Here is a 27,763-nt window from a genome sequence, read left to right on the forward strand (position 1 = left end):
AATGCAATGTTACACAGCCTTAAAAATGTAATGAAATTCTGACACGTGCCACAACATGGATGAACCTTGAAAACTAAGAGAAATAAGCTAGACCCGAAAGCACAAATATTGAATGGTTCCACCTACATGAAATAATTAGAATAGGCAAATTCATAGGGAAGGATAGTAGAGTAGCAGTTACCAGGTGCTGGAGGAGAGGAGGAATGGATAGTTTTGGGGTACCGAGTTCTGTTTGAGATGATCAGGAGTTCTGAAAATGGTCACACAACATTATGCTTAATGCCACTGAATTGTGCCCTTAAGAATTTTTTAAGCAGTAAATTTCATGTTGTGTGTATTTTACCACAGTTTTAAAAACATCACTTTTCCATAAAAAAAAAAAAAACCTTAGAGACCCCTGAACATACAATGTGGACAGATTTTATTTTAAATCTTATGGTTTAAGTATCAAGTTATTGTTAATTACTTCTCCTAAGTATATAAACCTAATACCCAGTAAAATGATGTCTAGTTATGTGGTTGCAGTATATTAACCAAAGAGGACTCATTGTTTTGAAGCAATAATAATTATGACTAATGTTTACTGGATACCTAGTGTGTACCTGACACTATTTATGTTCTTCAACAATTTTAGCTCTTTAATTTTACATCAATACTATTAGATACTTGTTTTAGCAGTTTTATAGATGAGGACACTGAAGTTCAGGGAAGTTAAGTTACTCTTCTGAGTCACACAGCTAAATAGATAAGGATTGAAGACATAGTTCTAACATAAAGTGACTAACTTCTATGCTTGTCATTTTTACCAATTTGAAATTTCATCCATATTTGCTTTGAGATACCTGAAAAATCATAGACTATTTTATATAGTTTTGTAAAAATTATAAAGCTTAGAAATGTAAAATTTTATGTGGGGATCCAAGATTTCCCCCTGTATAACAGGATAATAGATATCAGATCAGAAGATCTCAGTTGGCCGGGTGCGGTGGCTCACGCCTGTAATCCCTGCACTTTGGGAGGCTGCGGCAGGCAGATCACCTGAGGTCAGGAGTTCGAGAGCAGCCTGCTCAACATGGTGAAACCCTGTCTCTACTAAAAATACAAAAATTAGCCAGGCTTGGTGGCGGGCACCTGTAATTCCAGCTACTGGGGAGGCTGAGGAAGGAGAATTGCTTGAACCCAGGAGGCAGAGGTTGCAGTGAGCCAAGATCGCACCACTGCACTACAACCTGAGTGACAGAGCGAGACCCCTTCTCAAAAAAAAAAAAAAAAAAAAAAAAAAAAAAAAGAAAAGAAAGAAAAGAAAAGAAAAAAAGATCTCAGTTGTTATGTTTGGGGTCTGAACATGTATAATGTTCATTGCTTGACTCTAGTCTGCCTTTTTGGTTGTTTGATCTCAATGTTAGTGCATCTGATTTTTTTAAAGTAATTGTGTGTGTAGACATTTATTGCATAGCTGCTTTATGGATATACTCTGCCAAGCCCTGGAATACAGTGATGGACAAGTCAGAACTGACATTGTAGTAGTTGAGGGAGGAGGGGATGGATAATGAGTAAATGAACAAAGAAACCCAGCAAATCATTTTCGTTCTAGTACTATGAAGAAAACAGGGTGGTATTTGGTGAGTAACTAGGGGCTGATGACTGACTTAGAGGGTGATCAGGAATGGTTGCTATGATGTTTCAGGAGAAGAAACCTAAATGTTGAGAAGATCTGTGAGTAGAGATTCCACTCAGTGTAAACAATGGGTACAACCCTGAGAAAATGTGGCTTCAATGAGGAGCAGAACAAAGTCCAGTGTGGCATGAAACATCCCAAGTCCTGGGGTGCAAGGATATGAAATAACACATGAGATGGATGTGGGCCAGAGCTCAAAGGCCTACAGGCCAGAAAGAGGAATTTAGATATTATGCTGTGTGTTCTAGGAAGGCGTTGGAAGATTTAAAGATTGAGAATATGAAATAATCCGATTTCATTTTACAAAGCTCTCACTTGCTGCAGTGTGGCAAGGGATTATAGGAGGGCAGAATGGAAGTGGAGGAAAACGGATATGGGAGGAGTCAAAGAAAAAAATGACAATGATTGGGGCATAGGTGAAAGCAGTAGAGGAGAAAACTTATGTTTCATCTTCAAAAGGTAAATTGGACTTTTAAAAATGACTGAACTCTACACATATATTGCAAAAGTACAAAGAATTGACAATTCAGAGCTTTAGGAAGATACATAGTTTTTAAAAGAAGGGGATTCCTGCTCTTTGAACTGGACCAGTGTTACTAGAGCTGATTCACAGTCAAAAGACAGTCTCTTATGCTGCTTTCCATAATGAAAAAACCTTCCCTCTTTAGCATGAAACTCTCCTATTCTTAGTGGCAACTGAAGATAATATTGAAAAGAAAAAATAATAACTTCACAGAATAAATCATAGAAAGTAAGACATTTTACAATGATGAAAATATATAGAAATTCTGATTGTTATTTTAGAATATCAAATAACACCACAAAATCTTCCAAAAGCGCATCTGAACTCTGAACTCATTAATAGCCTCTACTAATTTTTTTTCTGTTCTGTAGGAAAGTAGACTCTTTAGTTCAGAAAAATCCAGGAAAAGGAATTTATCGGACTTTTCTCTCATTTCTCCATGTTTCAACATTCCCAAAAGTTATTTAAACCTCAAATTAAGGTGATTCTGTCATCTGGGTGGCAAAGATTATGATCTATGACATCTTATCTTGCACACATGCATTCAATTATTCATTTTTTGTGTTACTTTTTTTTTTTTGAGATAGAATCTCACTGTGTCCCCCAGACTGGAATGCAGTGGCATGATCTCTGCTCACTGCAACCTCCACCTTCCGGGGTCAAGCGATTCTCCCACCTCAGTCTCCCAAGTAGCTGGGATTACAGGCATGCACCACCACACCCAGCTGATTTTTGTATATTTGGTAGAGATGGGGTTTCACCATGAGGGCCAGGCTGTTCTTGAACTCCTGGCCTCAAGTGATCCACCCACCTCGGCCTCCCAAAGTGCTTGGATTACAGGCATGAGCCACCATGCCCAGCCTTTTGTGTGACTTCTGTGTGAAAATAACTCTTATAAGCATTTAGTAACCAAAATAGAGAGGTATTGTACAGTCCTTTGAATAAGCCCTCTTTAATTTGTTGTAATGGGTAAATTTATGGGATCATGACCACACAGCTTCATTTCTAATCACCAACCCCATACCTTGCCTGTTCTCTTTCACAAACCAATACACTGTGGTGCTAGCTGAAAACATTTCTAATCATAGACTTATCTACAGCTGGTGACTTCATGGCACGATATTTGTGGTCTGACTGGAGATTGACCACATCCTGTGGTTAAATGTTATTATTATTTTTTTGAAGACTCTTTGAACTCTCTTAACTGCTTTCATTTGATGTTTCAACTGACTTATTTGTAGTAATAGCCAAGCATTTATGCTTTGAAAATTGGAATTGATATCCTTTATGTATCACATGGATATCTGTTGTATCTGGTGATGTACTATTACATTTTGTATTTTCTGGGTTTTTTTTTAAATTAAGGGACCATCATATTCCTCATCTAATATAGGCTCTAATACTTGGACACTTGGTATATACTTGTTAAAAGAATAAATGTGCAAATGACTGGAAGAATAGGAGTTTTAAATCCTCCTTTTAAAGGAAAATGTTAATAATAAAAAATACCCGTAGTTCCACTTCCCTGTTTTAACTGATTTCATATTGCATCTTACCTTTCACATACTGTTTAATTCAACTAATGTTGATTGAGCTGCTAATATGTCTCAGGCAATGTGTTAGGCTCATGTTAGGTTCAAGGGATACCAAAAATGAGTAAGACATGGTCCTTGCCTTTCCTTATCTTGAGGTTTAGTAGGAGATAATGGGTATATAAGCAGATGGTCTCAGTGTGAAATTTAAATCAAACAAGCACAGTATGCTATGAAAGCACAGTGGGTGGATTTCAGAGAAGTATTTCTGGAGGAAACTTGGGCTTCTTCTTGAAGAATGTATAAGCTCATGGAAAATTAAATCAAGATTGCCTAGCTAGGCATTACCAAAAAGGAATTACATTAAAAATGCATGGTGAAAGAGGCAACTAACCAAACCTCAAGGTAATTGGTGTGGAATTAAAAAGGTAGAGATCTCAGTAAGAGTGTGCCAGGTTATGGAGGTCCATGCATGTCATGGTAAGGACCTGAAACTATGTACTCTAGGCCAATCAATGTTAGCTTTCCAAAGAGGAGGTCACTGATACCTTGAAACTGAGCTTTAAGTATGTGTATGCAGAAGAACCTAGTAAAATGGCTCCAGTATAAAGAACTCTTAATATAGGAAACATTTTATAAATGGAAAAGTAGATATTTAATAGTCACAATTGAGAGTTTAAAAGAAACTAGTTATCTCCATCAAGAGTCTTTATTTCATAGATTCTCTAAGGATTTTTTAAATTCTAGGTTAGCTTCCTTCAACACTACCTCAGTCTGTAATATTTTTCACTAAGTTCCCCCTCTACCTTTTCCAAAACTTCCTACCATTAAAATTTGCTTAAGTGAAACTGGGATAACATGAAGTATATTTGGGTGGGATAGGATACTGTGCCGAATTTATTTATTTGTACTGTTCTTACCGCAATAGTTTAGTACAGATACACTCCAGACTTGAATATTGTGACTAAATAGTCTCCAGGTGATCAACTAAAAAGAATTGTATTCTGTCATCACTTCTCCTCCCATTGATCCCAAGAAGTGTCTCCAAGAAAATCACCTTTCCTTCTCCAACATTAGAAATCAGTGGGATGGCACCATCCACCAAACTACCCATTAAACCGCTATCTTAGAGTTGGAAACACTGAAACATCCTTGTTTCCTTCTTACGGTCCAGCAAAATGGTTCGATACCTTGGCAGAACACCCTTCTCTATAGAACCAGAGGGAGCGAGTGGGGAAAATACAGGAAGAACCAAAAGTGAGGATTTTATGAGAGACAAAGTGAAAGAAAGCTCTCAATGAAAGAAAACCCACACATTCGGCTTTCAGTACCCATCCAGAATGCCTATGTATGCTTTCCATTTGCCATTGTTTGCAGCCTGGTTTGCATTGTAGTAACTTAACACTAGTCAGTAATGATGCCTACAAATAATGTGTTTATTATATGTGTAAGAATGCATTTTATTTTGTTTTTATTTTTTGAGACTGAGTTTTGCTTTTGTCACCCAGGCTGGAGTGCAATGTTGCGATCTCGGCTCACTGCAACCTCCACCTCACAGGTTCAAGCAATTCTACTGCCTCAGCCTCCTGAACAGCTGAGATTACAGGCACCCACCACTATACCCTGCTAGTTTTTGTATTTTTAATAGAGACGGGGTTTCACCATGTTGGCTAGCCTGGTCTCAAACTCCTGACTGCATCTGCCTGCCTTGGCCTCCCAAAGAGCTGAGATGTGTGAGTGACTGTGCACAGCCAGATGCATTTTAATTTTAGGTCCACAGCTAAAGATTATCTTGTCATATTGTTGAAAAGTGACAGAGCTACTACTAAGTGTGAATAAAGAGCTTGTAGTTTTGCAGGCATTCATTAAATTAAATAAAGCCATATATGCCTGTGAACATAATAATCTGTTTTTTAAAAAACAATGTATTGAACCAGACTATTAAAGCAAGTTTCAGTAAATAAGTTGCCTAACATTTGCACATAAAAAGCAACAAATAGTTTTTGATTCAATGAACAATTGATTATTAAAATCAAGCAAATTTATCTTACTGAACTGTTACAATTATTAAAAATGGAAGCAATGTAAGGCTGTATAGATCTTTGTAGGCAGCAATTAAGTATAAATCTGTTGCTCCTTCTTTTGTATGTTAGCCTGAAAAAGAAAAAAGCATGCACTTAGAGATCACATGGGGAAATTTGATAATTCAGATAATTTGACAGATGATAAGCTGTCTCAAATCCATTTAAGAAGATAGTATAGTATAAGTAACACACAAATATATGAATAAGTGAATAATTTTTAAATTGACAATAATTTGAATGATCTAGACTTACCTCAATCTCTGTATTCTAAATAGGCAATGTGCTAAGAAAATGAGTATAAATAAGATTTTAGATAATTATTTAACGTAGTAATTTGCATGTGGGATGCCTCTGCTTAGCTGTTTCTTAATGGAGCTCTGGCAGAATTTCTAATTTGTAGAGGAGTCAAATAAGACTTTATTACCCTTTACTTAAAAGAAATATATTTTCATTTCCTTAGAAAAATATTCCAAAATTTAGAAATATGGCTATTCAGACTAGTCCTCTCTTTTCAAATTAAATTGAATTATGCAGCTTTACTGTGATGCTTATTTTTTAATTCATTGAACATTTCATATCCAGTAAAAAGTCAGCTAAAATTACTAGAGCAAATCAGGCTTTTTTTGAATGCTTACTAAGTGGGTGTGTATGCTTGCGTGTACACGTGTATGCATGCACACATACAATAAACCATTCAGTAATATTCCAGAGACCCAACTATAATGCCAGTAAAAGAATAAGAAATCTGTTGTCTGATGATATTTGTAGTACATGACAACAGAACACTCAAGCTGAAGCATGAAGAACTTGTGAGGATGAATGTTAAACCTAAAAACAATTACTAAGTCACTTCTTAGCTGTCGACAAAATCAAAAGGTTGGGAATAAAACCGGCAATAACTCTTGATATTTTTTAAAAAAATGATATTACTATCTTAGACATCCCTTCAGAAAGCATTGTTTCTGTTAAGCCTGTGTGGAGATTAATCTGGCATTATCTTTTTAAAAATGTCTAGATTGACTTAAGCCTTTATTCAGATAAATGGGAAAATGTTATGTAACAAGAAATGAGCTACTAGTTTTCATTGTAAAAGCACAGTCACTAGAGCATATCAAAAAGCATGTTGAGCACATTTGGGAGAAGGTGATTTTTTGTTTGTTTTTAAGAGACAGAGTCTAGTACTTTCTCCCAGACTGGAGTGCAGTGCCGTGATCATAGGTCACTACAACTTCTACCCTCTGAGCTCAAGCAATCCTTCTCCCTAAGCCTCTTGAGTGGCTGAGATTACAGGCATGCTCCGGCATGTCCAGCTAATTTTTTAATTTTTTATAGATATGCAATCTCACTATGTTGCCCAGACTGGTCTTGAATTCCTGGGCTCAAGTGATCCTCCTGCCTTGGCCTCCCAAAATGCTGAGGTCACAAACCTGAGCCACCACACCTGGCTTGTAAGTCCCTGTAGTAATAAAATATATCCTGAATAATGTGAGGAATGAGAGGAAAGTTAGAGACCAAATAAGGGGAAATTGAGATTCCTGTTTCCAGCTCTTTTGTTCCTTTTTTCTCTCCTCTTTCCAGTTGAACTCCTGTTTCTTCCTAGGTGTTCATGTCCCACATTTCTTCCTGGCCAACTCTTCCTCATTTATGTAAGGTCCTCCTTGGATAGCACCTCCTCTGTGAAAGTTTCTCTGACCCACAGAAGGAATTCATTATTCTCTCCTCTCTTTTCCCTTAGCCTTTATGAGACTATTATTTCCTCTTCATTTTTTGCTTATCCTTTGTATGGAGTAACTTCCTGCATCTATATAGCAGTGGTGTGGAACCTTCTACGAAGCATAGGAAATAGGGGAAATAGCAAGAATTCTTCATAAACTGCAATAAGTGACAAGATGCAGCAAGACTCCCAGCCTTCCTGGCTGGCATGGGGCACGGACTGGTGTAATGTTCCAGTGTGGGTGTTACTGTGTATTCATCAGTGAGTCGGCATAGATAGAGTCCACATATGTCCCATTTGTGCTAATTCTTCTTCCTTTCATCATGCCAAAAAGGCAAGTATTGGGTGAAACTTTTTTACTTACAAGTATACATATTTCCTCGGTAAATGGGACAATTCCTGAGTCTAGGACTTGCTGGGTCTTAAGGATTGTGACTTTAAAAATAGACCTATGCTTTAGTTAAAGCATGTTCCACAGAAACATAATTTTTTATTCATGTTTTTGTTTTCTCCACTAGACTAGATGCTTGATAGAAGTTACAGCTTAATTCTTTATATTCCTGTCCATTAGCATGGGCAAAGCTCACACATACAATAAATACAGTTGAATAATGTTTGTAGAATTCGTATATAAATGACACTGTTTAATGACAAAGTTTAACTCTCCATGAAGTTATTCGTATTTTCAGGAAAAAAAAATGCAGTGAGAACAAATGAGTCACCCACTGGAGAACTTGGTACAGGATGTCCTGGTATCCTCAAAACAAGAAGGATCATTTAAGTAGCTTGCAGCCACCTGTAGCTTGAGCTCTCCTTTGTAAACATCTACACACTCACAGGGATCAACAGTAACAGTATCTCCTCTCCAGCAGAGGATCTGTTGGTCTTCTGAGTACTGAAGACTGATAAATGATAGAATCTCTTCTTGTCTGACATCTTTGAAACTCCCGATGTTCCAGAACCTGGAAAACCTGTTGTTGTGTAGGGGCGTGTCAACAAATCAGTAGCTTCACTCATCTGTCACCTCTATTTCAGGATTCTTTCTGGAGTATTGATGATTAGAAATATGTTAGAATCTGAACTTTGGGGTATGAATTCACCCATTATCTACAGTAGCTTTCCTACTTTCATAACAAAATCTACACATTTTGTGGCTAAATAAATGCTGATTTTTCTGATGACCAAAGCTAACTTTTAGATGAATTACTGATATACAGAAACTATTTCATCCCAATTAACATGTGAAACACAATTTAACTGTGATGATGTTTTCAGTCAAAGGCAGTTGCCTTGGCATTAACAGTGAAATCTTACCTGCACAGGAAGGCTCAGCCTAACCCTGGCAGAATTCCTAGGCTGTTTCAGTACATGTGACATTAATAATATGTAGCTTATCAGGTGATGATACTCAGTAACATTCATCAGTGGGCCAATGGCAGATATTTTTTTAAGTGATTATAATTTTTCTCTAAGGATTACCCAAGCATAATAAATAACAAAATATGAGCAAAAATTGTGATAATACAAGGGATTTTTAAATGGCAATGATTTTAACATATAGATAAATAAAAATAATCATGTCTATATTATATTGTTTGAAACTTAGTCTAGTGAATGACAAGTGATAGCATAGGTATTGAGAGTTTATCTTTTATTCAGCAAAACTTCTGATAGGCTTACTGAATTCCAATAGTTAATACATAATTCCTCTGTGTACTCAAATTGTTTCTAATTAGATGGACTTCTCTATTCTTTTTAAAATATATTTTGTAAATATTCTTGTTATCTTTAGAATATCTGTGGTGCTTGTAAAACCATATACAGTGATTTCTTTCATTTCCTTTGGGTTTTTTAATGCACAGTAGAGTATATAGGTCAGATGCCTTTTGAAATGCCTGATATGTTAGAAATCCTCCATTCACCTCTTTAAATGAATATTTGCTTTATTTATTTATTTATTTGTTTGTTTGTTTTTGAGACAGGGTCTCGTTCTGTCATCTAGGCTTGAGTGCAGTGGCATGATCATGGCTCTCTGCAGCCTCAATCTTGCAGACTCAAGGGATCCTCCCGCTTCAGCTTCCTGGATAGCTGGGACTACAGGTTCATACCACCCCGCCTGGCAGGCTCTCATTATGTTACCTAGGTTGTTCTTGAACTCCCAGGCTCAAGTAGTCCTCCCATCTTAGCCTCCCAAAGTGCAGGGAGTATAGGCGTGAGCCACCACACCCAGCAAAATCAGTATTTTATAAGTAAAATTACATATATATACACACATAACCTAATAGTATATATCTGTGTGTGTGTGCATGTGTGTATGTGTGTGTATGTATGTATGTATGTATTACAGTTGCTCCTCGCTATCCACAGAAGATTGATTCGAGGACTCTCTCGGATAACAAAATCTGCAGATACTGAAGTCCCTGATATAAAATGGCATAATACTGTATTTGCCTATAACCTATGCACATCCTCCGGTATACTTAAATATTTTTAATTGTTATTTGTTTATTTTTGAATACTATATTTTTGATCCTCAGTTGGTTGAATCTGCCATGTGAAATCCTCATATACAGAGGGCCAACTGTATATATAATTTAATAATAGCAAATTACTAAAAATATTGGGGCCATAATAAAAATTGATAGCAAATTACTAAAAAAATTTGGACCAATAAAGATTAGTGACTTCAAGAATTAAAAGACTATACACATATATGAAAATTAACTCTTAAAATGTGACTTGGTTATTCAGTTAGCTTGGATAGATGAGGCAGAAAGTTAAATGGTGATTATGAAAACTGAATTTTTGTATATGTGGTTTAACTACATTGTGAGTTACATGAGTGTGTTATTTCTCCTTTTGTCTTACTACTTTAATGGGAGATTATTGTTGCCCAACTCTGGGTCTAGTGTGTAATCAACTCTTTTCAGCCAGATTCTTCACCTCCAAAAGAGTGTCTTGCATCTTTGGGTCTGGGCCCAGGTTCAACTCCAAGAACTATACATCTCAGGAACCAAAGGTTATGCTTGGCAGGGAAGCCTAATGCCCCAACAAGGCACTCACTAATCTATCTGAGTGGACTATTAGTGTTTTTCTATTTTTAAAATTTGTTTTATATATGCACAGGTACTCTAGCATCAGCTGTTGTGTCCTCCAAAGAGTTGAGTGCATTATTGTATCAACTCATCCATGCTCATAATATACGTGTATGTGCCAAGTGGAATTTTGGGAAGCTAAGGGTAGGACTGGTGCAAAACTGTGCAGTTACAAATTATAGGCTTCTGAAGAGGTAATCTGACTCCGTAAACCCGCCTCAAATCAAAAAAGATAAGTACTATGGTAAGACATAAGAGCTAGTCTCCAAAACACAGCTTGCACAGCCCTAAATTCATTATTAATATTTCCATAAGGACATAGAAAGGATGCTATAAATGACTCTCACCTCACAGACACTGCAGAAAGACGACTTACTTTCAAATTTGACATTCTGCTTCTCCATGAGTGTTCTTGGGAATTCCTGGAAGAGAGACGAGCATGTGGAAAGGCCCTGGGGCAAGAAGGAGCTTGCTATGCTTGAGGAACTGGAGGAAGGCCATCACAACTAGACCTAGACAGAGAGGGGCCTCAATTGGGAGATAGGTGGGATACAAATTAAGCGGAGACATGAAGGTCATGTCAGGAGTTGGCCTGAAAAATCAGTGTACAGCCGTTGAAGAGCTTCATGCAGACATGTGACAAAATTGGATATACATTTACAGCTATTTTGTGGAGAGTTGATGCGGGGCGGGGCGGGGGGGGGTGGGGCCAAGACAGGAAATGGGACCGGTTAGGAGTTATTGCAGTGGTACGTGTGAGAGATAGCAGAGACTTAGGCTGGTGACATTGTAGTGGAGATAGTAATCTTGATTCAAGTCCTGTTTTGGAGATACAATCAGCAAGATTTAGTTAGAGATCAATAGATACATAATAGAAATGGTGATTGGGCCTCTTCACCCTCAGGTACTAGCTCAAATAACAGGTCAAACCAGAAAATCATGAACTGGTGCTTATCATTTCATTCACCCATTTAATTATTTAATCACTTATTCACTCGGAAAACATTTATTAAGCTTTTTCTGTGTGCCAGGCACTGTGTAAGGTACTGAAGAGACAATGTCCCATTATCATTCATGTGCTCTGCCTGACAGACCCTTACACCAGCGGTTGGCTTGATTTACTTTATGTCTTAGAACATGGTGCTAAGGAGACCTACATTTTTCATTGTATCCCCATAGACTTTGTTCATTTAGACACGTGGTTCCCTTCAGGGGTCCTTAGGGAGCCCCTGGGGTAACTAGGAATGGATGGAGTTGGCACACTGGTTGGCACGCTGACAAGGTAGTGCTGCCGCACCTAGAACGGGGCCTGGTGTTGAAGTCTTGCCATATATAGGATAGCTGCACACTCGTAATGTAGAATCATCCAGCCAAGACACCCAGTAACACTCCTACTAATGAGCCCTGATCAGCTTCACACTGACCAGTGACTACTCTCCTGCCCCCACCAGTAGTCAAACTGTCTGACTTTAATCAATGATTAAAGAGCATGTAAGTGGGAATTCTTTATATCTGTATTCTTCCCAGTCTTTTTGCATGATCCTTTGGGCTATTCCAAGCCCCTTGTCTTACCCTGCTCTGCTCCCCAAATTGTGTCCAAGGGGCAAGCTAGTAGGGCAGCACAGACAAGAAAAAAACTAGTCCTTTTCTTTTCTTTTGTGTGTGTTCTTGGGAAATGTCCTTAATCTCCATTACTTTCATTTCCTTGTCTGTAAAACAGAAATAGCACTAGTATCTACTTCGTAGGGTTGCTGTGTTACAATCTCTAGAGCACTTAGAACAGCGCTTGGTCTTGGCACATTTTCTTAGTCTTTTGGGCTGCTTAACAGAATACCATAGTCTGGGTGGCTTGAACAACAGACATTTCTCACAGTCCTGAAGGCTGGAAGTCTGAGATCAGCGTGCCAGTGTGGTCTGGTTCTGGCGAGGGCTCTTTCCTGGACTGCAGGCTACTGACTTTTTCTTATATTTCTACATGGAGAAAAGAGAGGAGAGAGCTCTCTGGAGTCCCTTTGGTAAGGGCACCAAATGAGGGCTCTACCCTCATGACCTGATTACCTCCCACAGGCCCCACCTCCTAATATCAGCACTTTGGGGGTTAGGATTTTAACCTATTAATTGAGGACAGGGCACAAATATCCAAGTAGTTGCACACACAATAAGCACCCAATGGATATTTGTTGTTATTGTTCAACAAGTGGAAGACAGTGTGTTGGATGACCATGCAGGTGACACAGATGAATATGTCACCATTACAACTTCTGCCTTCATCACTAAATGAAGACATACCAATTCCTTAAATGCAAGGCAGCATGAGATATGTTTTTTGACAAACAAAAATCTGATGGTGGTAATTCTTTGTTTAACTGCTTAATGAGCCTCTGTTACCTCTGCTCAGAGGCTTGGATTTCAGGTCTGGCAATTTCATCTCACTAGGCTTGTTCTTCAGCTTTAAGTTAATTTCCCAGGGGAAATTACTCATTTTTCCAGGAGTTAGTCCCAATCCTACCTTAGCAAGATTGCCTCCTACTTGTGCATTAACTGGGTGCCGCTCTTGGTTCCTGTTTTGCGTCGGCTCCAACCTGAAGTTCCTGGCTTTCCCCCACCACCTTGAGCACTGCTTTTAATCTCCAAGTCAGGGCTATTCCTTCGGTTAATGTGGCACCATTTTTTTTTTAAATCCCAGTCTTTGACTCTACTTGCTGCTCAACCTTATGGTCAAAGATCTATTACTGATGAAATTTTACGAATGTAGTATTCTGGATGAAACTAATTTTAACCATTTCTGATGTGAGTTACAAATTGTACACTAGAAACAAAAGAACAATTTATTGTACAGGGTAATACAGTGTGAATCAACATCACTATAAATAACAGCAATAACACAAATATTTATCTTTCTGATATATAGTCTCATCTTTTCATGTTCTAGAGTTATCTTTTTTTTGCTTGTGAGCCCTAATGTTCTGGAGATACATAAATGGTAATTAATGCTCCAAATTTATAATTGATATGCTTCATATCATAGTAGAACTCTGACATCAATATATTCACAAAATCTCTAATTAGTTAATTAACAGTTTATTCATGAAACTGATTTAATTTGGGCACTATATGATATTTCACACAACACACTAAACATTTTCAAAAATATGTAGTAACTATGGCTTAACTTTGTGTTCTATTAAACAGCAATGTAAGTATAGAAATATGTTAAAGTTAGAAAATTCAGTAACTTCTCTTCAAGACATTGAATTCTATTATAACTGCCACTTTTTTCTTTTCAGACATTTATCATACGTATAGAAGAAATAAAATGGTTTCATTTGTGTAAAGATATTTTTAAATATTGGGAAAAATGAACGCTAGGAGAGAGAATGTTGTCAGACACAGTTAACTACATAATCTAAAACTCAACATGAAACTCTACACCCCTCAAATTTGTCTAAAGCTATTATGATTTATTGAAAACTACCAGAATGCTAGTCCCCCTGACTTTCAAGTTTTCTCCTTTAAATATGAACCCCTTAGGAAATGAAACCTATTGCCATGTATAACTAAACTTTGGTATGTGTATGATTTTTTTTAAGCTCAGGTAAAGTCCAGACTTACAGTAAATGAAATGGATAGCATGATTCTGTAAGTGGGTTAATTCATTTAATCATTATTTCAAGAGTCATTAATTAAGCAAATATGTATTAATGCTAGGTTAGATGCTAACATAACAAAGATCAGTAAGTTGATAGCCCAGTGATCCAGGATCTGATATTTCTCATAGGGCAAATAATATGTTTAAGGAGCCTATAAATAGCAACAATTTTATTAATGTCAGTAGACTTTAATCAATGTTTATTAAACATTTTAACAATCCCAAATTGTCTAATATATGTAGGTTTTCTAGGTACTTATGATCAAAAACAAGGATAACTATGAGTACATATTATATCTATAATACATTAGTCACATTCAAAGGAAGAAATCTCACAAAATCATCACTATACAGGCAACAGTAGATTTGTTGAAAGTGTTTTTTGTCTAATTATTTTGCATTGTAATTTATGTGAGGTACATTGTGTGATAGCCTTATTATAGATTCTAACTGGAATAAATAGCTATGCTATTAAATGGAATTATGTACATGTAACCATGATTTTTAGAACATGCCTATATGAAGATTTATATGATAATTTTAGGTAAACATTTTATATGTAAAAATAATAGAATTGGAAGTAATGACTGACATTAAAGGACTTTGAAGTATCCAGAATGCAATTAAGAGAGGCATAAGTTGCATAAATGTTCAAACATATTTATAATTTTTAGTATCCCATCTTTTCATTTTGGGAAGGAGAATAAGGGAGAGAATACACTGGTGATCTCTAAAACATGCTATCCTTTGATGATGTTTCAGAACTTAATAAAGCAAAAAAGCAAACAAGTGAACAAAAAGAAAAACGAATTTAGCATCCTTTTATCTCACTCTATAGTGTTATACATGAAGCTCTATACCTTTACTTGATGCTTTTCCAAATGACTCATGCCTTCTAAACTGGAAAGACTGGCAATGTCATTATTGGAAAATCTGCACTGTGGAGTGGTTGAGGGCATGAGCTGTGGAGTCAATGGCCTGCCTGTGTCACTAAAGACTGTGTGATCTTGGGCAAGTTACTTAACTTCTCTGGGCCTCCATTTTCTCGTCAATAAACTGGGAGGGGAATTGCTTGGCGGGCAATTGTGGGGATTTATGAGTTAATATAATGCTTAGTACAATGTGTGGTTTATTGTAAGAACTCAGCAAGTGTTAGCTCTTACAAGGTTAAATCCCAAAGATGAAATATCCTTTTAAAATCAAGCCAGATCATAGCAGAAGAAGAAATGGTTGATAAATGAGAAAATGGTCTACCTTACTAATAACCAAGAAATTCATATTAACGTGAATTTTCCACAATTGAATAGGTGTTTATTTATTAATAATAACTATGATCAGTAATGATTTGGGCCTGTGGGCACCTTCATAATGTTGGGGGTGCAACCATTTTGGAAGGCGATTTGCCCTGTCTGCTCTACAAAATTTTAAACGTGGGTACTCTTTCACCCAGTAATTTTACCTGTAAGAATTTCTCTTGTAGAAATACCCTCTAATATGCACATATATGTGTGTGCACGCATGTATGTACACACATGCATATCTCTATTGATTGCTATGTTACATTAAATTGGGGGAAAATGCTTCTGATATGACATCATGCCCATAATTTAATGTAAAATGACAAATATAATTAGCTTAATTATTTACATATAGTACGTGATCCCACTTTTGTGGGAAAAGTATCTACTTTTATGTGTGTGTTTTCAAGGGGAAAAATGTATCTTTAAGGATGCACACATGCAAAAATAGCAAAAGGATACAGGGAAGGATACAGCCTGCAAACTCATACTCAATAGCTATGATGTGTATCATCTCCTTTCGTTTAGAAAATGTTTCTAAACTGTGCCAAAATTTTGTCAGGTATCCATTAATATTTGAAAAATTGAAATGAAAACCATTTTCTGTAAAAGATATTGCCTAATATATTTATGGCATACAGAAAATTGTGACCTCGTGTCTGATGATAGACAAATAAAAAATATTAAAATGTTTACTATAATATAGATTTGACTTATGAAGAGTCTTAAGGTTTAAAATGTTTTGATAACTTTTTAAATCATCTAAGAAAATAATCTATATGAACACATTTGCAAATCTATTGATGCTTATTTTTTTCTTCTTTTTAAATGCGATTATCTTTTTTTGTCTTCCCAGAGTTACCGGAGGTGAACTGTTTGAAGACATAGTGGCAAGAGAATACTACAGTGAAGCTGATGCCAGGTAAGTGACTTGCCCTGGGCAAGATACAAGACTCGACATTCAAATAATACTTTTTCAGTATATTTCTTTACAAATGCATGTTTGTACAAACAAATGTTTTAAGGATCTCCAGGATGATTCTTAGAAAAAAAAAAAAAACTATGAATCTGGTCTATATTTTTATTTAACATCTGTAGTTAGATTACATATTTTATCAAAAACAACAAGAAAACACAAAGCAAAACACCCCACCTAACTGGAATGACTTCTGCTAAAGCAATATATTTTTTAGTAAAGGTCAGAGATCAGAGATTGAAATCCTCTGATCCCTAGATAGATTCTAGGTTGCCTAGTGTTAGCCAGTAGTCACATGTGGCTATTGCAATTTCAGTTAATTAAAATTAGATTAAATTAAAAAAGTATTTCTCAGTTGGTCTGACCACGTAGCTGGTCTAACCAACTGCCTAGTAGCCACAAGTGTCTAGTAGCTACCAATTGACCAGACCAGATATATAACATTTTCATCATCACAGAAAGTTCTACTGAACAATGAATATCTAATCACAAAGCAGAAACAGACTGAAGAAAGTCTCAGTGGTCTTTTTAAGGAACTATTATTAGCTAATTAACTCTTTGGAAATTTCATTAAAACCCTTGGACCTCTGAGTTGAAAAATACTTAATTCAAGCACTTAAGAGAGTTCAAGAGTAATTTTTCTATCTTGTTAATTGGCAAAATCTTTACAAAAGTTAAAAAAAGACTAAGTTTTTTGTCTAATTTGCAACTTCCTAGGCTACCCAAAGCAACATTTTTGGAGTGGAGTAACATTAACCACTTGCTTAGATATTACTTAGACTGCATGGTGTTAATTTTCCTCTGTACTTTTATATATTCTGTAACTGTCATTTAATTTAAAAAATCTGATCAAGAGTGATTGGCTCATTATTAGCAATGTAAATGAGGTGTTTGGGGGCAGAGATTGAATCTGCCTCCATTCTGTAATGCCGTCGGAGCTTCCCAAGGCTTGCTGATCCCATTGTAGCCTGACCCTCAACAGATGTCCAGCTGATGTTAAGGTTCCCAGCCCCTCCTTGCCCTCAGAGGCACACTTCTAAGTTTCTAATTTTTCTTCTTGGTTTAATGAACTGTTTATGGCAGTTTGCGAATCTATCCGTATATGACTACACTCTAATTTTTTAATGTAATTTTTATGGGCAAAGTCAAATAGAAAATTCTGTGTAATTTATACTATGATGAGTGAATCATCACTTGCTCAGTTTACCCCAAATCCCCACATTAGGGTCCTGAAAGGGGCCTAGGGGAACCTCTGGAAGTAGCTATTTGGCCACTTGCCAAGAAACAGTAATACTTTTAATCAAGGTACTAAACTGGGGAATTTCATTTATTTTGCCCTTCAAAGTTATGTTAAACAGGCTGTTACTTGGTTTGAAAAATACTGGTTGAAATTAAAATAGAGACCATTTTTACTGCTAAAGAGCCCTAAGATATTTTTTTATGAAAGCTCTCAGACAAAATTAAAGAGAACGAACATTTCCTTCTAACTACAAGAATAAGGAGGCTATTTCTCAGTCAGATGTGGTGGCCCACTCCTATAGTCCCAGAACTTTGGGAGGCCAGGGTGGGAGGAATGCTTGAGCCCAGGAGTTCGAGACCAACCTGGGCAACATGGTGAAACCCCCTCTCTACTGAAAATATAAAATTAGCCAGGTGTGGCAGCTCGCTTCTGTAGTCCCAGATAATCCGGAGGCTGAGGCAGGAGAATCCCTTGAATCTAGGAGGTGGAGGCTGCAGAGATCATGCCACTACACTCCAGCCTGGGCGACAGAGTGAGACCCTGTCTCAAAAGAGGATATTTGATTGTCAAGAAAATGGTAAAAAATTTTTACTAGTTCTCAAAAATGTAAGAATTGAATCCATTCTCACTAGTAATATCTTCTGTTATTCCCAAGATTCAATAATTTATCCTTGTTGTTTGAGAACAGTAAGAGAAATATTCCTAAAGAGTAGTGCAAAGTGAACATTATTGTAAAAGAAAAAAGATTCCTATGGTTTAAAAATAATGACCAATACTTAAATAAGCAATGTAGTCAACAGCAATGAATGTGAGACCCTTTTAGTCGTGTTGTTATTAAGAGAACTAGAAAAATCATAGTCATGATCAATTTTTAAATTATTTACATTGTAGTAAATCAGAGGGTGATTACTTTTTTAAATTCAAGATTTTTCTTTGGAATAATATTATTTTATACATTAAACAGTTGAAAATGTCCTTACTAAAATGTTTGCTTCATCTTTCAATGAATAAATGTAGTTCAGGACATACTTTGGATTACATTTGGATTACACAGTGAACTTATACAAAACTCATCACTGTGATATGTTCTACATTATTGTATGTCAGATGAAGCTCACAGGACCTTATAGGTGCCAAACAAGGATTTCTCCTCTCTAATTAGCAGTCCATTTGACATCAGTGAACCTTTAATAAGAATAGCATAAAATGTGCATTTTGATATAGTATGAAGCAAAAGTTTTTCTTCACTGAAGTGTATGGAAATAGGTTTAACAATTACCAATGCTCCAAGGGATTATAAATTTGTATTTATTTATTCTTTGAAAGCTCCCTAGCTCTTCCCCAAAATATTCTTATACTAAAGCGGAGTTTATTTTATTTATGGGTTTGCTTTAAATTCTCCCGTTATTGTTGGAGACTTGCATTTGTTTTCCTGTTATATACTTTACTAAAGCAACACTTCTAAGGCAAAATGGTAAATGTGTCCCCCCATTTTTTTTGACCCTTGTTTCACCTGCCACTTCATCTGTGTTTACCCTCTTGTTTCAACACGTGTTTAATTGTGACCTCAGATTTTAAACAGTTTAGATGTGTATAAGAAATACCTGGATATTTTATATCTCTGAAGAATTTTCCCAGAACATTATGGGAATTCTTTATAAATTTTTCTTTCTGAATATGGAAATTTTACCTTCTTATACATGTTATTTAATTTGCACACTTACAATGAAAACAACACAGCTCAAATTGTTTTGTCTGAACATGTCACAAAGTCTATGTTGGATGTCATTTTTGTTAGAACCAAAATTAGCTTTATTCAGCGTTATTTGATTCCGATGTAAAGCTAAAAACATGTGAAGAAATATAATTTTTGTTTGTTTGTTTGTTTCATTGGGACTTTTGTTTTATTTCATATTCAATGTGATTATGTGCCTTTAAAATGTTCTCCCTTCCATTCTGCCCTTGTATCTTTGCAGTCATTGTATACAGCAGATTCTAGAAAGTGTAAATCATTGTCACCTAAATGGCATAGTTCACAGGGACCTGAAGGTCAGTATATGGAGTCCATAAATCTGAATCAAAGCAGTTTTGTTTTTTTTTCTGGGGAAAGGGCAGAGGGTGGGTATTTAAATGGTTCCCTTGCCTTTCCCAACTTTTTTCTAAAATGAATATATGATGAAATGATAATGCATGATGCCTCTTCCAGTTTGCTCATCTACAGGCTAAATATACATCATAGCAAAAAGGGAAGAATACTGAAGAATACAACCTGTTTAAGTTTCCAAGCAGTAAACTACCAAAAGGGGTTTAGGGGTAGGCTTTCTTTAATTGCCCAGCATTTGCCTGGAGATAAACGTGGCCTGTGATGTATGTCGCCTGTAGATTTAAACACCACTTCTGTTCTGAGACCATGGGTTGCTGTAGCAGAACAACTGGTTACACATTGCTCCATTTGAGTCTGATGAACCCTTAGGCAAGAGATAATAATTGCCAGCTAAATTAAAGCACAAGAAGTTAATGATTTATCAAAAATTCATTAGGTATCTTAATTTAACCTTAATGGTGCCCTGACTGTTAATGTTCAGCTTTTAGGACAATACTGGAAAAATGGGAGAGAAAAGGGAAACAGTTTATATGATGGGGTGGAGGCGGAACACAACAGCTACAAAGATTATATTTGTGTTCCAGTTTATTTCCTGGAAGAATTTATAACCAGGAAATGATCTTCTGAATGACATGAACTATTTTCAAAATGGATTTTTCTAGAACAAATGGACCCACATTCTGGCTCACATCTGGCAAGATCTGATTGTTCTGAGGTAGTAGTCACTCTACTTGAGCAATATGTTTACATGACTGAAGGTGGTACAATACAACCCCAGTTGTCTGCTAGCTCTGCACTTTAACCCAGTCTCTCTGAGGGTATACAGACAGTGAGTGTAAGCTTGGAACTAACACACGCCCCCTGGTGTTTGCATGCAGTCATTGCATTCAGCAGATCCTGGAGGCTGTGCTACACTGCCATCAGATGGGCGTGGTCCATCGGGACCTGAAGGTGAGTAATGCCGTTGGAGAAGATAAACCACCACACAGTTCCTAATGACTGTTCAGCTGCAATTATGCCTGTAAAGGCAAAGTATGAGCAATAAAGTTGTGTGGACTTATTCCAGCACATTACTCAGGAACTTTCCCTCACCACAATCTCTCTTATTTCATCTCTAACACACACTTGAGACATATAAATCTTGATTTATCCCGATAGAAATAACTTCCCAACATTAACAATAAATAGGATGCTATATGTCTTTCCTTGTAAGGATGGATATAGCATTAATGTGACTTTCAATAGGACTTGATCTCTTCTTCACTCTAAATTTGTTCTATGGACATTGATCAAACATTTTATATTCATATTATATATACCCAATATTATGTAAATACTTAGTAAAATTATAAAGTGAGTAGAGATGAAGTTATTAGGTGAAGTTTTAGCCTAAACGATTGTGTGCTAAAGAACCCCATTCTCTTTCCCTTAACATTAGTCCTAAGAATTCTGAGGACACTGAGGCCTCTTAGTTTTTTATTTATTTATATTCCTAAAGACCAAGATACTAGTGTCTTCTGAAACTATAGATGTAAAGAAAGCAAAACAAATTTAATCATCAAATAATATTTATGTAACAAATATATATGGATATCCCTATATATATATATTCTTATTTGAATGCCTACTGATACCCTTAAGACTTCACTCAGCATCTGATACCCTTGAGGACAGAGAATTTTCAGATCATTCAGAAATGAAATAGCTCACAAGGGGAATATTTTTTCATTAATTTTCTGTCTCCATTTCCCAGCACTCTAGTTTTACCTGTGGAATTTCAGAAAAACAGTGAAGCCTAGAAATTGAAATGAAAAACTACTGGATGAGTAAAATAGTAAATGTGAGCACTATATAGTTTTGATTCTTTCAGACTTAGCATTTTCTAGGCATTAGGACAAAGGTGGCAAAGGATAATTTAGAATGTCTAAAACTGTGTGTGTTTAGTGAGAGGACCTAGACTTATTTCTCACGTGCAGACTTTTCTGGTTATAAAAAATTGTAAATCCATATTTCCAGTCACTTAATGTTCTAGAAGACTATATCTCTAAACCGATTACATGAAAATGTGATTTATAAGCAAAACATTGCCTTAGTTTTCTGCAATCTTCTTTTGATTTCATTTAATTCTGAGAGTTTTAAATATCAAAAGCAGGCCGGATGCGGTGGCTCATGCCTGTAATCCCAGCACTTTGGGAGGCCGAGGAGGGTGGATCAGGAGGTCAGGAGATCGAGACCATCCTGGCTAACACGGTGAAATGCCGTCTCTACTAAAAATACAAAAATAAAATAAAATAAAATAAAATAAATATCAAATGCAAAGATATGGTTAAGGGCATTTTCTTCTGAAGAGCCAAGATAGGACTATATATCTGCTAACACTTACCAAATGTACCCATTAGTATAAAGCAAAAACAGTATGTTTCTTTGAAAATTCATGTATTTTGCAGTCACCTCAAAAATTCTTTACTGGCCGTTTACAGACAGAGCCCCTTTTGTTACCTCTCAGAACCGATAACACTACTTTCCTTTTAAGTAAACATATATGAACATGCACATCATTTGTGCAATTTTTTTTCAGATACTTCTATAAATTTATTATTTGAAACATTTTACTCCATGTTATATAACCATAAGTGGACTTTAAAAGCCAAGTATAAAAAAATGTGAATCCTCTTCCATAACTTTAAAGTTATTTTTTGTGGAATTATAATATGGGACTTCTCTAAGCATTTGGACTCAGGTGAGCCCTTCAAAGACTGGAACTTTAATAGGACATGGACTGTGAAGAAAAATATATTCTCTGACATATGAGCTAACATCACTAATTAAAAACTTCAGCAGATGATTTTTAGGGAGGCTTACCAGCAAAAGAAATAACTTGCTGCATTCCCCATCAGATTTCTTTAAGGCAGGGAAAGTACTTTTGCTCTCCATTCTTATTCTGATTCTGAGAAAGGACAGAAATGAACTTTTGAGAGAGCGTGTTATAATTTTTGTAGTTGTTGTCCTAGCTTCTGTCAAATTGCTGACTTGGATGGATTTCAGTTGAGTCTGGTTCTCAGTGCTTGCTTCAGTAGGCCATTTCATAAACACACTGAGAGAGTTCAAAGCACGTGCATTAGAGGCAGTTGATGTACCTCTTGAACATGCCAAATCCCCAGCTTTGTTTTGTGCCTTTTATACCCATGATGTATACTCTGATAAATATATTGTTTGTGATAGCATGTTTACCAATATAGTAAAGTTAAAAAGATCAACTGTTGAAATTTTTATTACCAGGCTTTAAACAAAAACTTGCCTTTACTATTTCTATGCCATGTATTTTTGTGTCCATATACTAATTAATATGCTAATTGATGTGCGATTGAAATGTTTGTTGCACATAGTTTAATTTGTCCACATCAGTGAGAAAAAGAAACACAGGAAATGTCATGTTTATCATGATCAAAAGCACCTATGAGGATATAAGTGCTGTACAATTTGTATATAAGCCCTCTGGAAGCACAGCTGTTTAACATACTGTGATACTCCACAGTATCTAACATAGGGGCTTATACCTGGCCAATACCTGCAGCATATTCCTTCAATTTAGAAATGAATGAAGGTCAACCAAAAGTACATCTATAATATAAAAGGCAGCATTCAGTAAAATAGGTTATTAAGTGTTCATTAATATTTGAATAACATAAAGAAGATAAGTATATCTTCAGAATAAAGATCACTATTTAGTTGAGTAACTGCTGCTCATTGGGGCTCATTAGACAGTGGGAAATTATGAGGACCCTATAAACAAGGGTGAGGTACAACAGGCAATTTCAGGATGTCCCTGAAACAAGCAATAGGAGAAGAGTCAGGGTGGTGGGATAGCAGCGTCAAGAAGGTACATCCATCAGCACCAGGCAGAACCTAGTGGATACATGGACCACAACCATTTGTCTAAGGTGTGTCCAGTGGCAGGCCAATTAATATAGATCTAGATAGTATTAGGAGGATCTAGTGGTGGTGATAAACAGTACAGTACAGTTCAGGGATAGGACTGTAGTCTTTGGGAGTGTTTGGATCAAGTGAGGACCTTAATAATCAAAATGGCAAAAGATGCCATTTATCAAGCAGTTACCATGTACCCTGCATTGTCTTATCATACAGTCTTCAGAACTTTATGAGGAAGGCGCTCTGATCATTCCCATAGTACATAAATGAAAATTTAGCAAACACAAGTGAAAGAACTTAAGATCACTCAGCTAGTAAAATATGATTGATGCCTAAGAAATTTGATTCCAAGTCTGCATGCTTAATCACTACTACTTCTCAGTTTAGTTAGTTGGATGAATTAAAAGCCTGTAAAGAGACCAAAGAATGAGTCAAAACAATGATAGGAAAATAATTTTGCTAGCAACATTCAGAATAATTTGGGAAAATGGTTCTAAGTTTAGTGAATCAAAAGGTTAAAATAGTCCTGCCTACGGGCCTTCCAGAGATAAACAAAATCTGTATCATTAGGAATAAAGAAAATGATATAACATAGAGTAGGGGCAGTACAATTTGGCAGTAGACAGGTATATGAAGTAAAACTTTTTCATTTAGAAAATCAGTAAGGTAGCATTGACCACAGCCTTTGGAAAACGAGACAAAGAAGAATAAAATGCATTTGCCACATTTGATTGCTGCATGAAGACAATATCGGGTGCTTAAAAATATAGATTCTTTATAAAGAGCTGAGTGCTGTAACTCAGTGTTGGATATTTGTGAATTGGTGGTTTAAAGTTCAAATACAAAAAGAGAAGAATGAATATTCATCAAACATTCCTTCAGCAGCTACTTACGCATCATTTTAAATGTGGACATAAATTACTGAGCAAAACAAGAACAGACCTTGTGTGCATGAAACCCTGCTGGCCATTGAATTAAGGATCATTTAAAAATATGTATGTAGGCCAGGTGCAGTGGCACATGCCTGTAATCCAAGCACTTTGGGAGACTGAGGCAAGAGGATTGCTTGAGGCCAGGAGTTCAATACCAGCCTGTGCAACATAGCAAGACCCGATCCCTACAAAAAAAAAAAAAAAAAAAATCAATATATATACATATGTGAAAAGCGTGTTGGTGATATTCTTCCCAGAAAGGAGGAAGTACATCAGACAAGTACTGCATTCAGAAAAATATTAGGTCAAAGCAAGGTTGCAGTAACAAATGACAATTTTTAATGTCACAAGAAATAAAGGAATGTCAGATCAGATATGTTTTCTCATTTAAGATCCTGGAGAATACAATTTCTTTGACTTAGTTGACAGAATAAGTAAAGGAGATAGTTATAAAGCTATGCTTTTTCAAATAACTATATTTGAAACAAAGTAGTAAGATTTCTGCAGTTCAAATGTACCAGAAATGGTTATTAAACTATTTCATGAGCAACAATCTGGATAGGAGGCTTCATACACACAACTGAATCTTTAGCAACAAATTAACACCCTGTGAATTGGTTCAGCAGAGAATACTGCCTTTAGTATTAGCCCCTATTCAGAAGAACGACATTACTTAATGGAAACGTCATTGAATGGATGGATAGATGGATTAGATGGATATGAGAGAGAAAGAGAAATTTTAATGAAGAGAGTTTGGAGATTTGATGGGAACTTTAAGGCTGTTTCATAGAAATAAATTTATGACCAGAGTAGAAAGGAATTAGTTTTCAGGGAAGTGGAGAGATGAGAAGTATTTAGTAATTTGTTTTTTGTTTTTTGTTTTTTTTGAGACAGAGTCTTGCTCGTTTGCCCAGGCTGGAGTGCAGTGGCGCAATCTCGGCTGACTGCAAGCTCTGCCTCCCGGGTTCACGCCATTTTCCTGCCTCAGCCTCTGGAGTGTCTGGAACTACAGGCACTCGCCACCACGCCCGGCTAATTTTTTTGTATTTTTAGAGAGACACGGGTTCACCATGTTAGCCAGGATGGTCTTGATCTCCCAACCTTGTGATCCGCCCGCCTTGGCCTCCCAAAGTGCTGGGATTACAAGCGTGAGTCACCATGCCCAGCTAGTAAATTCTTGTTAACCATGGGTAGTAGATATATCAACCTGTGAAATTTATATTTTGGATAATTATAAAATCACAGGTATACTTTTCTCAGAGCCTTGTTTAGATAAAAGTTTAAGGAACACATCATCTGTGTATGTATGTTTAGATATTTTTGAAACAAAGTATTATTTAATCAGTTTAATAATTCATTTAGTCATTCCAGTATTTCTTTATTGAGTGTCTAGTGTTTGTCAGGCAGTGGAGAAGCTGTGGGTAATTGGCACTATCCCACTGCAGTTACACTCTGGGTCTTTCAGTCTACCCAGCAGTGTGTGCTGATAATGTAAAAGTAAATTAATAAACAGGAATGGAATACAGAATGATTCTTATGAACTTGCTCATATATGCATAGCAATAGAAAGAGTACTTCCTCATTGCAAACTTATAGCACATACATCTGCTAGAAACTCCTTGTGCTAAGTACATGAATTCAGGCATTAATTCCACACAAAAATAAAAGCTAAAATCCTTTGTACCATGTATACAAATGGGACAAGTGAGCTTGACATTCAAGCTTTTCAATTCATGCAAAACTAAAAAAAAAAAAAAAATAGTTTATTTTGGGGAGCTTCATTCGCACCTTCTTTGGCAAAAGATAAGTGACAGAAAACACACCAAGCAGAGAATGATTTTCTGTTAAAAGAGTGAGATTCTCCAATAAAGGAAATAAATTTTGAAAGACAATTTTTACTCCTTAAAAAATAATATCCAAAGGAATGTAAGAATTAAATAATATGGAATAATAAAATTACTAATTTGCTTTTTATAATATTCCAAAATTTAAAAAGAGATAAAACACACATGATTTTACGTGTGTATTCCTAATGGTTGAGTCTTTTAGATGTGCACAAATTAAAGCCTGATATGATTAATGCTAAAGGCCATTGCTTTTGCCAAATCAGTTTCTTAATAAAGATATGATAATTGGTGAAGCAAGGTTAAAACTATGTTTTTTTCATAAGTTTTGGATATGGGTAGTAAATATTTTTGAGTACTTCAAATTCTTCTAAAAACATCTACCGAATGAACTACCTTTTAAAAATAACTGTTTTTATACAATTAGTGGAGTTTCTTTAGTATCACATCTTTAAAAAGAAGGAATTAGAAAATCTAGCTTCAGGTCTTGGCTTCATGTTTTTGGGCCTCCCTACCTCATGTAGAAACTGAAAGATTTGAGTTATTTTATCTCCCAAGTCTCTTCCAGTTCTGAAAGTGATTCCATCAGCCTGCCTGTGTACTTTGAGGCATTTGAACAGTTTCAAGAAAACCTTGAATCATATTGAAAGAAGTTGCCATTGTATTCATATGAAAGTACAGAACAAAACTTGCAAACAGTTGCTGCTCATTACAGCTGATATGCTATAAATGGTTGTTGACACTGAGACCAGATGTCATGGAAAATCCTGCATCATTAGGAAGCAATGGGGGTGGGGAAGGAACCTATGTGTAAGAATGTCTGTGCACTCTATTTAAAAACCAACCTAGAAAGGGATTTCATTATAAGAATCTAAAGATCCTTTCAATATATAAAGACTAACATAATAGATTGCATTAAGTTGGCATCATTAATAAAGACATTCCTCAAGTTACAAATATTAAATGTTCTGCACATTGAAATGACCAGCTACACTGGAATGTAGCAGCTAATCACTAATGTGTATGTTGTCACCACAGAGGACAGAGCTCCTATGATAAAACCCAGTGTGATTTTATTATTTCATAGAAACTGTTATGAGATATAATTTAGTACCTTATAATGTTCATTTGAGAAATTAAGGAACTAATTAATTAGCTCCAGGC

At 36.1% G+C, this 27,763-nt stretch overlaps 1 protein-coding gene across 47 annotated transcripts in view; it reads left to right on the plus strand.

Moving 5' to 3' along the window:
* LOC105486221 (calcium/calmodulin dependent protein kinase II delta) overlaps window positions 1-27,763 on the plus strand; it is a 310,220-nt gene that overhangs the window by 198,144 nt on the left and 84,313 nt on the right. For 28 of the 47 annotated variants that reach the window (XM_071093115.1, XM_024794219.2, XM_024794213.2 and 25 more), the window contains 2 exons: window positions 16,430-16,495; window positions 19,766-19,838. Coding sequence is in view for 46 of the 47 variants with exons in the window: in XM_024794219.2 (XP_024649987.1) it covers window positions 16,430-16,495; window positions 19,766-19,838 (139 nt within the window). In the remaining variant the exon portion in view is untranslated. Of the gene's footprint in view, window positions 1-16,429; window positions 16,496-19,765; window positions 19,839-20,771; window positions 20,845-27,763 lie in introns of all 47 variants that reach the window. The other 19 variants (XM_071093114.1, XM_024794214.2, XM_024794217.2 and 16 more) reach the window with 1 other exon arrangement.

The sequence above is a fragment of the Macaca nemestrina genome, chromosome 3, assembly GCF_043159975.1.
Source record: "Macaca nemestrina isolate mMacNem1 chromosome 3, mMacNem.hap1, whole genome shotgun sequence".
Classification (NCBI taxonomy): domain Eukaryota; kingdom Metazoa; phylum Chordata; class Mammalia; order Primates; family Cercopithecidae; genus Macaca; species Macaca nemestrina.